The 16,084-nt window shown below is 49.7% G+C and overlaps 5 protein-coding genes across 5 annotated transcripts; 3 read left to right on the top strand and 2 right to left on the bottom strand.

Annotated features, from left to right (window-relative positions):
- Positions 1–85: 85 nt before the first annotated feature.
- Positions 86–2,033, top strand: AYO21_01130 (hypothetical protein; the record flags this gene model as incomplete). The annotated part of the gene is made up of 8 exons (XM_022651114.1): positions 86–136; positions 201–226; positions 282–574; positions 649–770; positions 859–1,062; positions 1,120–1,265; positions 1,336–1,603; positions 1,680–2,033. 8 exons carry the CDS (start codon positions 86–88, stop codon positions 2,031–2,033), a joined length of 1,464 nt encoding a protein of 487 aa, XP_022516592.1.
- Positions 2,034–6,474: 4,441 nt separating this feature from the next.
- AYO21_01129 (hypothetical protein) lies at positions 6,475–9,067 on the top strand (the record flags this gene model as incomplete). Its single annotated transcript, XM_022651113.1, has 12 exons — positions 6,475–6,755; positions 6,919–7,093; positions 7,161–7,348; positions 7,410–7,488; positions 7,546–7,554; positions 7,614–7,696; positions 7,757–7,904; positions 7,958–8,207; positions 8,262–8,279; positions 8,378–8,619; positions 8,672–8,764; positions 8,849–9,067. 12 exons carry the CDS (start codon positions 6,475–6,477, stop codon positions 9,065–9,067), a joined length of 1,785 nt encoding a protein of 594 aa, XP_022516591.1.
- A 324-nt stretch (positions 9,068–9,391) lies between these two features.
- Positions 9,392–11,179, bottom strand: AYO21_01128 (hypothetical protein; the record flags this gene model as incomplete). Its single annotated transcript, XM_022651112.1, has 3 exons — positions 9,392–10,394; positions 10,460–10,845; positions 10,898–11,179. The coding sequence occupies 3 exons, from the start codon at positions 11,177–11,179 to the stop codon at positions 9,392–9,394; spliced, it is 1,671 nt and encodes a 556-aa protein (XP_022516590.1).
- A 2,445-nt stretch (positions 11,180–13,624) lies between these two features.
- AYO21_01127 (hypothetical protein) lies at positions 13,625–14,101 on the top strand (the record flags this gene model as incomplete). Its single annotated transcript, XM_022651111.1, has 1 exon — positions 13,625–14,101. One exon carries the CDS (start codon positions 13,625–13,627, stop codon positions 14,099–14,101), a length of 477 nt encoding a protein of 158 aa, XP_022516589.1.
- Positions 14,102–15,134: 1,033 nt separating this feature from the next.
- AYO21_01126 (hypothetical protein) lies at positions 15,135–15,440 on the bottom strand (the record flags this gene model as incomplete). The annotated part of the gene is made up of 1 exon (XM_022651110.1): positions 15,135–15,440. The coding sequence occupies one exon, from the start codon at positions 15,438–15,440 to the stop codon at positions 15,135–15,137; it is 306 nt and encodes a 101-aa protein (XP_022516588.1).
- Between the last annotated feature and the right edge of the window lie 644 nt (positions 15,441–16,084).

Genomic DNA, 16,084 nt, shown 5'->3' with positions numbered 1-16,084 from the left:
GTTTAGAGCTCGTGTCCTTGAACTCTTGTCATCTGAAAGAGCCTATTGTGAATCTTTTTGCGCCGGGCCCGAAAAGGAAAACAGTATGGACGAAGTAATCCGTCGGCTTGAAGGCAAAGTGTACATTAACAATGAAGTAAGGATGCGGATCGGTCGATTAGAAATGACACTCACAACATAGCTAACATCTTTGGAAATAGTACATTGATTCTCAAAGCTCTGTGTAGTAAGAGACGACGTTCCTGGCTCTGTTTGAAAGGATCTAGCTAACTCTTTCCCAGTCTCACAGTTACCGATCCAGCTGACGGTAAGGTTCTTACGTCGAAGATCCCGAATGCATCATCAGAGGACCTGGATCTTGCTGTCAAGTCAGCCGAAGATGCATTTCAACGCTCGAGCCCGTGGCGGACCATGAGCACCGCGGCACGGAGACAGTGCATGTGGAAACTTGCCGACCTCTTCAACGATCCGGTCCACGCGGACATGATGTCTCAGTTGGAATCTCATTCCTTTGGCAGACCAATCAAGCCTCACCTGGACGTTGATGTTGCAGTTGCCGTGGAGGGCATTCGATGTGAGCATTTACCGCCGGGGGCGAGGCCCGTAGTCCGGGAATATCTGCTGATACATGGCATGCATCGTCCATAGACTACTCTGGCTGGTGTGACAAGGTCACCGGGGAAACACATCTCAAGGACAACGGGTTTACAAAGTCCGTGCGAAGGGAGCCGATCGGCGTGGTTGGAGCACTTTTGGCATGGAATGGCCCGGTCAAATGCCCTGCTCAGATACCCAGCTCATGCCCGCCATGAGTGGACGAGTAAGATGAACATGGGGCTGACGTCGACCACTTTCCAGATTGCCTCTGTCGTCATGAAGGCCGGCCCAGCACTGGCCACGGGCAATGTTATAATCCTGAAACCGAGTGAGAAGACCCCCCTAGGGGCGCTCTACGCGGCCGACCTCTTTCGTCAGGCGGGATTTCCACCGGGGGTTTTCCAAGTCCTCCCTGGCGATGGAAAACTTGGTACGCTGATGGCATCACATATGAGGATTCGAAAGGTAAGCCCTTCTACCACCACAACGTTCAGAGTGCTTCGATCTCAAGGGTACCCGCAGATAAGCTTCACAGGCTCCATTTCAACAGGCAAGAAAGTGCAGGAGGCAGCGGCCAAGTCGAATTTGAAGCGCGTGACTCTGGAACTCGGCGGGAAAAGCCCCGTCATCGTATTTGAAGATGCCGACCTCGACGCTGCCGCTTTCTGGTAAGTCCAAGATGACCGTCGTTCTCGTCTTGACTCAACAAGCACGCGTGGTGACTAAGCCAGGTTCCAGGGCTGCGACCGCCATAACTGCCAACTGTGGCCAGTACTGTATCGCTGGATCGAGAGTCTACGTTCAGAGCGAGGTGTACGACGCTTTTCTCGGCCGCTATACTGCAATCTTGAAACAGATGGCCGGCGGCAAAGGCATCCCCAGCGATCCATCCACGACTTATGGCCCCGTGGCCGACAAGCTACAATTCGAGCGTGTCCAGGCATACATCGAAAGCGGGAAAGGCGAAGCGAAGCTGGTCCTTGGGGGCGACCGAATGGGGGACAAGGTCAGTCGAGTGCCGGTTACACAGGCTAGTCGCCGCATGTTACATCTGCTGACCATGGAATTTCGGATATCAACAGGGCTACTTCATCCATCCGACCGTCTTCGCAGATCCTACTCCGAACGCAAAGGTCTACAAAGAAGAGATATTTGGACCAGTCTCGGTGGTGAAGCGCTTCTCGACCGAGGAGGAGGTCATTGCTCTGGCCAACGATACCGAGTTTGGTTTGATGGCCGGGGTCTTCACCAAGCAAGTCGACAGGGCAGAGAGGATGGTGAGTGCTATAGAGTCCGGCACCGTCTGTATTAATTCAATGATGATGGTGAGCGCCCAAACTCCTTTTGGCGGGGTCAAGCAATCAGGCTACGGGAGCGAGGGTGGCTTCGATAGTATCCTTGCTTACACCCAAGTCAAGACTGTTTTCCTAAGGTAGGTGGACTCACGGAAGGAACACTGGTACACCTTGTTAACGCAACACGCAGCTCCTAGTAAAGTATGTTCTATATCGTGACAAGCAACGGAGCTTAGAATAGAATCACATGAAACGGAACTCTGCTCCCTATCTATGCTCCCGTGGCAGTGCGTAGCTAAGAGACAATGTCCTCCAGGTCGAAAATTTGGTTATTTCCCATCTCTATCTAATCTTTGAGTGACGGTCAGTTTCATCCAACCTACCAAGGCATCGTGATACCCTTGCGTCCTGGCAGTACTATTTGGTGTCGACCTTATGATAAGACATGGCATGCGTTGATAATAGGTTGTTATCAAATCGATTAACTCATCAACAAGATGTGAGCACTCCTGTTACCTACCGTGCGAGTTGAGACCTAATGGCCAATATCATGTGATCGACAGTGTTGAAGCTGACTAAGGATATTGGCACGTGACTCTTGGCAATATGCGGCCATCGCTGCCCAGAAATAATCCCTTTATTTCGCAGCCTTACCGCTCTTGGGTCGCTCTCCCCAATTAGGCGTGCTGTCATTTCATCCTTTTAGCAACAATGTTCGCTGCTCGGAATCAATACCGGACCGGATCAAACTGACAGACACATTGATTGGAAAGAGCATTAGTAGTTCTTCTCATAGGGCCGCCATTCATAAAATTGTGCTTGTTGACCAAGGATGAATTCGAAGGCTGAGAGACTGAATTTCTCCTTGCCTCCAAGAGGCCAGCTACAAGCTTGCGGAACTCCGGAATTCCTTGAACCCCAGCCAAGCTGCACTGCAAACCCCTCTCCAATTCTTGATTGTGTGAGCTCCAGGAAATCTGGGGCCCCACAATGGTGACGAGCGGTCTCGATCGCGAGTTTTGTGGAGCTTTCAACAGTGGACGAGTCGTCCAGGCTTGTAATACGGAGACATCTACGGGGAGGCTAAGTAGCGCGCTGACTTAGGGCATGGATGACAACGGATGGTAACTTACTGGTTGCGGTGAAGCCCATTTCCCAGCATGTGGCGGTGAAGGGAGGATTCGGCTCCCCTACGAGTAAACGTAGTTGCCCTGTTGCCCTCGGTCAAAGTGGTCTAGTTTTGAAGAGTACAGTGCATACCAGCTAGTTGACGTAACGGGCAGTGAGGATCTTCCTCTGCAATGCTTGTAGCCAAAGAAATCTCCGAATTAGAGATTTCTTGCTTCTTTTGTGAGACACTCACTGGAGTCATTATCCACTGGTAGGATCTAATCATCGATTCAGATTGCTACCTCCGTGCCCACGTCCACGAGTACTGCTCCTACCACGATGACCACGTCCCTGAGTAGCTATGACATGTGATGGTCCCCACGACATCCGAGGTTAACAATTTCACTATGATTATTGGTTGAACCGTATTAGGGGAACTGTAAATTAATATCTGTAGAATTTCACGGGAGACCTGGCCGGCTTTTACGAGTCGCGTGTAACGATTCTGTAACCCCTTCGTCTGGCTCAATTGTATCATGGAGTAGAATTGCCCAGGAGCTGGTATTAGTCCCATAACTAAAGAATGCTATCATGCCGTTCATTTGATGGGTCCGCCGGAGTGTGTATGCTAATCAATTGGGAGGGTGTTCTGGAGCTTCGATAGCAAGATTAATTATTCTCACGACTCGGCTGGGAATACGGTGAGCATGGTCACGAAGCTTGCGCTTGGCTAGACAGCAGTTGTGCTCACTTAGATCTCTGCCCAACACTCAAGTCTTCTTTCTTTGAGACATTCGTTTTCAGACCAATGGCCCCAGAGCTGACAAGTTTGCACATATCAGTCACCGTTGCAGCTTATCGAGCTGTACAAAACATCCACTTTAAACCTTCTAAAGCCGTTCAGGAGAAATGGGAGTCCTCGGAGCCAGTACACAAGCTCAGGGTATTGCTCTCATGGGTGCGCGGGAACTTGCTAGATCATCTCGAGAGTGCTTGATCTTGAGACCAGATGTCAAGTCAAATCATTGGATCAAATCACTGGATCAAATCAATCGTTGCAACATGAAGATTCTCGTCCACAGTATCAGCAATGCTTTAGTAGCTTCTGATAGTTATGGACTACTTTACACGACGGAAGCCATGGAAATCCGCCGGGCCCAGAAAGACAAACATGGGAACACTGTTTGACTCAGGGCATGTCAGTACCCCTATTCGCGATGGAAGAGGTTGGACCAGCGAAACCGAGCATCTCCCCCAGAAGGACATGAGGATTACCTCGATCACAGCGTCAGGGTCACTACAGGTACAACAAAGTACAGTAGGCTACCAACATGGAGCGGACTCTTGGGTGATAAACAGGATCTATTTCCAGATGATTGTCCCAAGGCTAGCAAGCATATGTCGCGGTCTCTCGGCCAGAATTCCTTCGAAGGCGCCATATTGCAATAACATTTATCTGCAATGAGGCTTTCGACCGTCAATTACCAAAGGAAGGAATGTTCCGTTGTCCACCGGGGGGCAAATATTCACGCTGCTGAGGGCCTGGACATGGGCGAACCTAATCGGAGACCTTTGGGGATGGATCTTCATTCTAATTTATGAGCGCTAATTGAAGGATTCCTAAAAGGTCAATTTTAATATTCCTGTCCATGTTGACAGCGTGACTCTCCGCTTTAGGAGTCTAGATGGAGCCTCCGTGCTCCAAATAGCTTGAAAGATCACCACGGCATTTCCATTCTACTTCATTCTTAAATCTTGCCATATCATTTTCGGGTAGATATATATGCCGAAGGACTGGGACCCCGCTACGGGAAGCACAGGTCATTTCGTACCTCAGTGCCACCTCGGGGCTTGTTATTTAAGCGGCGGTGGTCCAGCTCATAATTTCCACCCATCTAGCGACCATTAGCAAGAATCAAGAGAATTGGCCGTCTGTTGGCTGTTCACCTCACCGCCGTCTGAGAAGGACTTTCCAGATATAAAAATTTGTGAAGAAATCGCGCATGTGGCGACCGTAGCTATTCACTCTGCGGAGGGCTTGAAAACGGGACGACTCACAGGTCACTTCCTCATATATATGGACTTTGTATGTATGGGTAACCCGTATCACGTATCCGGACACGCTGAAACGCAATATCTCACTAGAAATCCCAAGTTGAAGGGGAAGCCGAGCCAGCTTGACGGATCAACGGTTTTTGTAACAGAGCATGATTTGCCATCTATCCATATCAAAATAAGGGCCGGGTACGGATCGTGTTTGCGCCAGCAGTCTTGGACTCATTGTCAACAGACCGTTCAAATCCCCACACGATTGACAAAACTCGCTAAATGTTGGATATGCGTCGTGCCATTCATCAATAAAGACCCCGTGGTCAATATTTTCGGCAAATGCCTCAAAGGCAGGGTCGAGCCCGATCTCACCCTCATCGTTCATGATCAAGAGTGGTTTGGCTTCCGGCCACTGAAGCCTTAAACAACTGGCGAAATTCCGCTCGAATGCGCGTTTTTGGCTCTGATAGATCTCGGGACGATCAATCAGCGCGTCTCGCAACTTGGGGAATGCCAGAAAGTCAATTTCAATAGGATGCGGTACATTTTCCTGTTGCGGAGTAGGTCGCAGACAGTCGGGGATATCACGATAAAACTCTGGACATGGGTACATATGTACAGACCTTCGCGCAAGATCTCACATATGTAGCAAGATCACTGCCATGCGAAACCTCTTCATGTCAAGGTCAGATGAAGTGACTCACGGGTGCCTCCTTCCGCTAGGATCGCAAAGTCGAGTAGCGTGGGTTTGTCGCCAATGATTTATCTGAGTCTTTGAGTCGAAGCTTCTATAATTGACGAGCCAAGTCAAACATGGGCGCTTTGCGGACGAATCTGATGTCCGTCGGCAGGACTGTCTCTGGAGAAGCAACGAAAGTTCCCGGACCGTCTGTGACATGGCAGTTATCATCCCGTGGCCTCTCAACGCTACGAGCTCATCTAACGTGGGCCGAATTACCGTGGAACATTGAAGGGCTCTTCTACAGAGTCGCCGTACCGGGACCGGAAATCCGGAATCGTTGACTGTATGATGTTGGCTTCCGGGGACACGACACCTAAGCTCGTCTGACAAGGATTTATGCGGGTTATTAGTTTATGTATTATGACAAGAGGTTCGGAATTACCAAGACAACTAATTGATGGGCCAACAGTTAGCTGACAGCATTGGTCCTGGAGTATTCGCAAGACTTGCGTCCATCAATGGTACCTCGGATGGGAAAGCTTCAAGGCCGACACATAGTCCGCTCTATTTAACCCAAAGCCCACCCCAATCCGATTGAATGAAGTGACATACGTCGAGTTGGACTGCGCAAGGGAATTTTGATTTATTCTGTTAAACCGCACTCTTCCAAGGCGCATGGCATCCGGGATAGCTTATTGTACTAAAAGGGATAAGCCAACCAGTCTATCAAAGCGCGAGAAAATGGATAGAGACCAGCGAGAACCGCCGCCGCACACGAGTTCGAATGGGTATTTCGTCCCTGACGTCACTTACCTAGACCCAGGAAATCGTCGAATGCGAATCGTCACCATAGGTGCTGGCTTCTCAGGCATAATGTATGCATATCGCTTTCAGAATGAACTTGAGAATGTCGAACACGTCATTTATGAAAAGAATGGTGATATTGGCGGGACGTGGCTGGAAAATCGCTACCCTAAGTGCTCCTGTGACGGCAAGTTATTCACCATCGATATAGCAGTCAAGTACTTTTACTGACGCCAGAACTCCCAGTTCCAAGTCATTCTTACGTATATAATTTCGCACTGAATGTAAGCGAGGCTACAACTGGGTGCTTGAGGGCTATGGGGTCAAAGTCTAACCTTTTGTCAATCACTAGCCATACTGGTCCGAACTGTACTCGTCCAGTGATTCTATCTGGAAATACCTCGATCGTGTATGTCGAGTTTGGGACCTGCGTAAGTATATGCAGTTCAATAGCCGTGTGATTGAGGCGACGTGGAATGAAGATCTTGGAAAGTGGATGCTAAAGGTGGAGCAAACCTACTCGGATGAAAGCACGAGTGTGTTGGAGGACGAATGTGTAAGTCCAACCACTTGTTAACAATGCCTTTTGCCCAGTTAGTTCGAGAGCTGATGATGGTGAGCAGGATGTACTTATTCAGGCTACGGGTATGCTTAACAATCCCAAATTGCCAGAGATTCAGGGATTAGGGTCCTTCAAAGGTCGAGTGGTACACACGGCACAATGGCCTGATGACTTCACCGCCGCTGAATGGACCGGGAAGAAAATCGTGATTGTAGGAGCAGGGTCGTCCAGCATACAAGCGACTCCCGGGTGAGAAGGAGCCGTCACTCAGAAGTTTTAAAGCCATAAGCAACACTGACACCGGGCACAGAATGCAACCGTATGCGAAAGAACTGCACGTTTTCATACGATCCAAGTCCTGGCTGGCGTCCGTTCAACCAAACTACGGTGTTAGTGCACCCCCCTCCCCATCGACTACTTTATCAGCGTGACTGACTTGTGCCTAGCTGAAACCAGTTTGTGAGGCTCGCATTTCTCTGGCCCAACCTCAACAACGTGATACTGACAATCAGAGTTCAAGGGTCTCAAGAAGAACAAGAGAGTTTTGCCCGTGATCACGCAAAATTGGTTTCGCAAGCACGAGTCTATGAAGCAGGAGTATGGCGCCTCCAATCCTTTATCCCCATACATCGACTGAAATTTCTTGAAGGCAAATAGAGTCTGGAAAGCCTTGTTCAAGGATTCTCCCGAACAAGAGGCTCTCCGGTCGCGCTTTCAACAGATCATGCGCGATGAACTTGAGGACGAAACACTCGTGAAGGGGTTGGTTCCAGATTTCGCCGTTGGCTGTCGAAGAACGTCTCCGGTACGTTCTTGGCTCCATTCCCTTTGATCCAGGAATCTGACACTGAAGCCAAGGGTCGCGCATTTATGCAAGCACTGAAAAAGCCGAACGTATTTCCTCATTTCACAGCACTGGCCAAAGTTCGTGAAACCTCTGTGATTGGAGCTGATGGTAGCGAGATTGCAGATGTTGATGCTATTGTCCTCGCGACTGGGTTTGATACAACTTACTTGCCTCGATTCAATGTGGTGGGCATGAATGGTGTTTCTCTGAGAGCTAAATTTACACCCAACCCGGATTCATATCTTGGAATCGGTGTTCCAGGTATGTCGAATGTTAGAGATTCAAAAATTTGTCGTGCTGACGTTGTTGGTGCAGATTTTCCAAATTTCATACGTACGTTCTGTTTGCCTTTCTGACTATGCAAGTCTAACCAGAAGGCTTTCTACGGTGACATCAAGATATAACCAAAGAAGTACTGATTTGCTTTATAGTTACCTTCGGGCCTACCTTTCCGGTACTTACGGGATCAGTGACAGCCTCAATCAGTGCTGTGGCAGACTATGCCATCCAGATGATCAAGAAAATTCAGGCAGAAGACCTCCTCTCCGTTTGTCCACGACAAGATGTTACGGATCAGTTCAACGAGCACTGCCAAACCATGTTGCACGGAACCGTCTGGGAAGATCACTGCAACTCGTGGTACAAGCGACCATCGGACGGTCGCATCACCGCAGTCTGGCCTGGTATATAACACTCCACTGCCTGAATCTCTGACCTGTCGAAAGGAGCTCACAAAGGGTACAGGTAGTGCATTACATTTCCAGGAAGTTGTCCGTCATCCTAGATGGGAAGATTTTCACATCAAGTCTCGCAATAAGGTAATTCAGACTTTTTTTTTTACTGTTCTTTCCCCATAGTTTGTGGAAAATCCCAGCTAATTTTCATGCTTTTGATGATACCAGCTGAATATGTGGGCATTTCTCGGTCGCGGTTTCACGAGAACTGAACGCGACGTAAATGCGGATATTGCTCCCTATATGAATGTCGACAATCTGGACTTGGCCTTCTACGATTACGATAGATTTCCTTTACGCAAGGAGGCAGCCCCAACACCAAGCCAGGCTCGGGAACAGACACTCAGACCACGACCCGAAGCAGTCGAGCGCAATGGTGGGCCGTAGTCGATCAAGAAGCCCAATTTGCACAAGCATGACATGCTTGTTCCACAGCCCGCTTGAATGCTAGTATGCGACGGCTACCATCGCCTTGGGGGACAGGGTGTTGTTATTGTTCTTCCTGTCATCTTAGCCGAAGACCCATGTGTTTTCTTTCCATTTGCTAGAATCTATTACCTTCAACAAACGTTCATGTGAGGACGCCTGATAGAACGCACGACTATCCTTCAATGCATCAAAGAAATTTCTCCTCATTGCTTTATACTGATGCTGGACAACTTTTCCCATTCGGCCCTAATCGGCATGTGCCCATTTCCCTTATGTTTCTCCTCAAGAGGCTGCACGTCCCCGGCTTTCATAAGGCAGGAGAAGACACACGAACCCAGCCAAAGTCAGGAGAGACGCACAGAGCCAGATAGGAGTATCCGTCTCAATGCCAACATAGGCAGCGATGAGAGGAGCCATCACGCCGGCCAGACGGTTGAATGTCATCATCAAACCATTACCCGTTCCTCTTATCGGTGCCGGAAAGAGCTCAGGTGTATAGCTGTAGAGCAATCCGTACATCAGGAACTGGAAGAAGGAGATCGCACAGGAGAAGCCGAGGACGGCCGCAGAGTTGCTGGCCTGAGTGTACAGAAACAGAAATAGTCCTGTACATATGCATGCAAATGCGCCAGTTCCCTTGCGACCCACGTTCTTCAGTCTCACAGAAAAGCCACCTAGAATAGCAGCTGGTAGACCACAAACCGCTTGGATCGTATAGTTGCGGTATGTGATGTCCAGACTTGAGGCGCCGACCGCGACACCCTTTCTTTCCAGATAGAAGGGAATGAAAGAATTGTACAAAGGGTAAGACATTCCAATCGCTGTCCAGAGGACGATCATCATACTCGTGGAGAGAGCCATTCGCGGAGTCGAAAACAGTGCTCGTACCTTGCTCGGCGCCCACTTTGCCATAAATCGTTGGATCGTCGTCTTGTTGGCAGTGGCGTGTAAACCAGCACCACCACTTTGAGAGTCGCGGTCGTCTGCTAGGAGTGCAGCTGCTTCCAGCCGTGCGTCTACGGCCTGGAGATGTGCCAAGGTCAGCCAGGTCGTTTTCCCATCCCGCGCGGCCATCTTCATGATGACCTTGACGGCTGCCTCATCTTTCCCTCTCCCCAGCAGATACTTTGGTGTTTCGTACAGCCCGAACATAAAACGGCAGAAACTGAGAAAGAGAGTAAAGCCACCTAGGGTCCAGTAGATATACCGCCACCCAATGTTCTCGTGAAACCCACATTCGCTTTGCGGCGTCCCGGCAGGGCATGTAAAGTTGACGACGAGGGGCCTAGATATCAGTCAATCCACGAAATTCTTGAATAAATCAAAAAATCTGCTGCGGGCCAAGCTTACCAGGAGACCAAAGCAGCTACAGCAATACCGGTTGCCAAGAAGACCGACTGCACGGTCAGTAGATGTTGGTGTGTGGCCGGGATATATTCCAGGAAGATTGCACTGTCAACCGCATGATTGCCGCCGGCGCCAACGCCAATCATAGCACAGAGCGTGGCCATGGCGACAAAGTTCGGTGAGCCTGCAGCGACCAGGGCAGATAGGGAAGAACAAAGCAGTGAGATGTTAAAGGCAGGGCGACGGCCAATAAAGTCGGCGGCGAGAGGCCATGTCGATGCGCCGATTGTGAGACCAACGTACTTGGCGACAGTAAGGAAGGCGATGCGTTTGACAGCAAACTCTCGCTGGATAGCCGGACCGACGATGGTGATAGCTTGTAGCCAGACCTGAAACCACACTCAGTCACAGCACGGAATACAAATTTCAGCGATAAGTTACATTATCCACAAACCACCCGAAACCAGTAAGTATGAAGAGCTTCCACTGGAACGGTCCCATACCAATATCGATCAACGCTTCGTTGACAAGTGCGATCTTCGCTTCGTAGGCAGCATCGGCACCAGGTTGTACATGAGTGGTGTCGATGCCATGGTAGTCTCGGTGGCCGGTGGTTTTCTGCTCGACGCTCAACTCAACTCGGTCCACATGACCGCTGGCTTCGACCTTCTCTTCAAGGTGACCTGGCTCTGTAGAACGTTCGCGGATTGACCTGTCGGACATGTTTGCAATAATCGAAGCTGGACGAGTTCAAAGTGTACAAATCAGACTACTTCCTGTGTGACAAACCTCGCATTAAATACTTCGATCCCCCAGGCTGCCGTTCCCGAGATTGTAGTTTGGTATATAGCCGCGGAATTGCGTGTGGAATTTTCGGAATGCGATTCCTTGACGATCGAACGCCTGTATCCAAACCTGTGTCCATCTTGTGCCAATAATACCGAGGCGCGCACCAAAAGAATTGTTAATGCTAGTAATAGAATGACAAGCTGATCAAAAGACGAGAGACTTTATTTACGTTGCTCCTTGCGGCGGCCCCCAGAGACATCGGAGCTCGATGCTCAGCTCCTAAAGCCCCTAGCGAGACTGGGAATGGAGGTTTCACGGCCGCCTATAGCTCTGACTTATAGCTAAGAGATAGGTAAGGGGGCCTACAAGCTGAGAAAACCTCCTGTCATAGTAAGTAGCCTGAACAGTACTTTTAGTGCGCGCCCTCGTACGGTCCCTGCACCACCCCCCACCTCGCGCCCCCTCGCCCAAGCTCGGAGGGCTAGATTGATCGGAAAATGGACCAGCCTCTGCGGGTGCAAGAGAGATACCTAGGCATTCATCCTGAAAGAAAGGCTTGCCGTGAGTACATGGACCTGCGTAATCAGTACAGTACGTGCTGGCACGGGCACTCGGTAGATGTTTGATACAATGATTCCGGACCCTGAAGTTTTTAAGACATAGCGTCTAGACCCTGGGAGTTCTCAAGGCTTCGTCGTCTCACTCACTGTCGTTTCGATCGAACTCGTTTGCTCTCAGCTGATTAGGACGTCCTTTTGCCAGCCCCAGTCAGGTCCGTCCCCATGGGGAGAAGGAAACTTTCCTTGAAACATAAAGGTCGCTTTCTCTGGCTTTTAGCCCTCTACGTGTCCATCTCTATGCTTCCGTCGTCAAAACTACCCTTGGGCGAGCGTCAGACCTCTTCGCGCTACAACATGAATTCAGCAATTGGAGCAACGGGAGTTGCCGTTGCGTTAGGGTCAGCGTATCTCGATGCCAAGTACCATATCACGAAGGATATCAGTCTTCTCTCAGAGGTCATTACTGCAAGGAGGGATACCCGAAGTAGAGGTAGGGTAAATCCCGACTGCAAGTCGATTCTGGAAACCCCTTCCCCACTAATAGGCGTAGTGAGAAAGGGACAGGTGTCCCTGTGGCTTCGGTTTCTCGAGTCGGCGGCCAAGTTCCCAGCCTCGGACGCGATTTGGACGCGAGAACGGTGTTATACATTCTCAGAATGTCTCACAAGGTGTTGTCAGTACGCCTCCTTCCTCCGCGATCTTAGAGTGGTCACCGGCCAAGCTGTGGCAATGTATATGTATAATTCGCCAGATTTTCTCTTCATGTGGCTGGCATGCTATGCGGTTGGTTGTTCTCCGGCGTTTCTCAACTACAACCTGACGGGGAACGCCCTCCTCCACACTTGGCAAGTCGCCAAAACGAATTTCCTTATCGCGGACGGAGACCTGGTGGTCAACTTGGACTGCATCAAAGAGGTTCTGAATGCCAACCAGAGGATTGTGATCCTGAGCGAAGCGCAAAAGTCTTCAATATACAGCCTCGCCACACAATTGCCCGATGACCACCTTGCGAGAAGTGTGCGACCAGACGATCAAAGTATGATGCTATACACAAGGTCATTCAATGGTTTCTCCCATTCAATTGAACGGCAAAGACTGACATTGAGGAAGTGGGACTTCGGGGTTTCCCAAAGCCTGCTCCTGGACCCATCACTTCCTAGCAGATGCCGTCTCTGCAAGGTTGCACAGCAAAGTGTGTACGACGCCAGGCCCCAATGGGGATAGATGGTATGTCTGTATGCCGCTGGTGAGTCTATTCGATAGTTGAAAGCGAAGGTCAACTTGATCGTCCAGTATGGGTTGACAGTGAGTGACAGTACCACGGAACAGGCGGCATTGGAGCGATCACAGCACTTTGTGGGGGGATTACCGTTTGTCTGGTGGAGAAGTTCAGTGTCACAAAGTTTTGGGAGGATATCAGAAAATCTCGTGCCACTCTATGCATATATGTTGGCGAGACAGCAAGATGTAAGACTTCCATCCCCTGGCTCAGTCCGATCATGCTAAGACTTTGGGCGACATGTGGATCTGCTCTCACCGCCGCCGAGTCCGCGAGATAAAGAACACAACCTCCAGGTCATGTTTGGTAATGGAACGCGGCCAGACGTCTGGACCAAATTCCAGGATCGATTTGCTGTTCCAATGATAGTAGAATTCTTTGGCGCAGCGAAGGTGTGTTTGGCCTGCAAACCCGTGCCAAAGGTATGTCCCTCTCTGTTCCGTCGCATTAAGTGGAGAATGTGTGCTAATCGGGGTTCCGTTTCCAGGACCCTTCCTCGCGCATTCAGTCGGGCATGACGGTCTGCTTATCCGCTTCATCATGCGCAACAAATATTTTGCCGCCGCCATTGACGCGGACTCAGGGGACATCCAAAGGGATCCAGTCACGGGATTAGTGGTGGAAAGTCCTCTGACGACAGGTGGCGAGATCCTATTTGCTCTGGAGAAGGAGAAGGATTTTCGAGGATACTTTGACAACCAAGAGGCCACGGAGAAAAGGCTGGCACGCAACGTCCGTTGTCCGGGAGACCTGTATTACCGCACCGGTGATGCACTGCGGAGAGATTCTGAAGGACGTTGGTTTTTCATGGACCGTCTCAGTGACACATTTCGCTGGAAGAGCGAAAATGTGAGCACATCAGAAGTTTCAGGCATCTTCGGCAGCTTTCCCAAGATAAAGGAAGCTGTCATTTACGGCGTTTTGATCCCACATCACGATGGCCGAGCGGGTTGTGCACGCGTCGTCATCGCTGAGCAGGACCAACCACATTTCGACTACTGCTCTTTGGCGAGGTAAGTCAATCCCCCTGATATCAAGCTGTGGCCAGAAAGTGAAAGCAAGACGTGGTTCCAACAGCCAACTCCGAGCACGACTACCTAAATGTCACGTGTGGCGCTAGGCCAGGTTGGACCTAGCCCGATCTTTATTCTCCCCTCTTTTATTCAGGTAGATCGAGTCACTAGGTCTCTTCCTCCTTCTCTCTCTTCAGACAGAAAAGAGCTCAACAAACCGAACTAATCTGCCATTGCGGCAACCAATTCCTTTTCCTAGTTGTGGGCTAGTGTCGAGACTCATTCGGTTGAACGTCTTGCAACACTAAATACGCGGTTCCTATCTTCCTGCGAGTCTCGACAACCCATGCCCCGACGACAGGCAACAATAAAATTGTCAAGGGACAGCTCCAGAAAGAAGGTATAGACCATGCGAAAATCGCTAACGGCGACAAGATGCTGTGGTTGCTACCCGAAGCAGATGCGTATGTGGAGTTCACTCCAACTGACTATAATCAGCTTACCATGGGCAAAATCAAGTTATAAGGATCATCGTTGGGGATAATTCTTCACTAAAGGGACTCGCCTTTCCCATGGCTGTGAGCATGAACCTAGGCAATGGAGTGTTACGAAACTACCTACCTAAGGCACAGCCCGAGGCAAGACAAACAAGAGAAGCCTGTGGGGTGTTGTTAGATGGTGGAAATGACAGCCCCCCCAATTAGGCATAGCGGTAAGGCTGCGGGTTACCACTGTGTAATTGGAACTTGAAAAGCTTGATATATCAACATGGGGAAGGTCATCTCATGACTCGCCACAGATCCTAGGGTTATACGTGACTTCTAAAATAGGAAAAGGGTAATGGGAATACCAGTACATAGATGTTACGAACCAGGCCATGCGACGTCGAAATCTCGACATGAGTACTTTCCATTTCCATCCTTCGGCCTGAACGTGTGCGTGAGGTTCGCGCTGTGGTGGTAGGGTTGGAAGTTAGATAATTATCAGGCGCTCGCTTCGGTATCAGTCGCTGAACAGCAGCTAAGGGTTTGTAGCACCTACGCAACCAGGGGCTGCGACTCCGGCTGAGAAATGGTAGGCAAAGGCCGTGGATATAGGCTTCCCCGTACCCGGAGCACAGTGATTTGGCTTGGAGTCAGACCGTTCTTCTGAAGGAATGTTGAGCCGCCGGTGGTCTGCAAAAGTCTGAAGCCAGCAGCATTTTCGACATCAGCCCAGTCTTTGTAGGCTGCTTTGGCCAGATTGAGATAGTCCGGCTTATCGTAAGAAGTTCGAACAATAAGTAATGCATCATGAGACGCTCCGTGTACATGACCAAGCTTGGATTGCTCAAAACCTACCATCTTTGCTCCCTTCAGAGCAGCACGATACATCCTCAGACAATGAAGGCATTCTTAAGCAGACTCCCACTAAAGAAAATGCCGCCATACAAGCAAAGGCTCTCCGTATTGAGATCAGCTAGCTATCACCAGAAGCAAGCTATCGAACGACACATTGTGTTCGACGATGATATAGACCAACCTCGTGTTCTCTATTTCATTGAAGCAAAACCACAAAGTGCTCCTCTTTCAGATGCACGTAAGGTGGAATCACAAGCTATAGATACATGCCGAAGACACCTTCAAACTTTACAACCAAAACAACCCCTACGTTTTTACTATTATCGGGACTCAAGCAAAACCATGGACTGTTGAATGAAATGACTACAAATTGGTGGCAATGCATCTGGAAGATAGTCACAGTGACGACCCACGACAAGGTTATAATATTGAAATGCATTCCTCCCGACGATAGTAAGTTAAACCGCAGCCTTTGAGAGATTTAAAATCCTCCAGCTACGGTGGGCCGGAACTGCGAAGCCGTCGAATCATATGCCGTCCTCGATACCCGGGGCATTGCATGCAAACACAATATTTTGTCGCTCATTCAATCTCCAAAGGTACTTGAGTCTCTTTAGCAACAATAGTAATTAACGAATAATCGTGGT

Source organism: Fonsecaea monophora, assembly GCF_001642475.1.
Source record: "Fonsecaea monophora strain CBS 269.37 chromosome Unknown Scaff4, whole genome shotgun sequence".
Classification (NCBI taxonomy): Eukaryota; Fungi; Ascomycota; class Eurotiomycetes; order Chaetothyriales; family Herpotrichiellaceae; genus Fonsecaea; species Fonsecaea monophora.
This window is presented reverse-complemented; position numbering and strand designations above follow the sequence as displayed.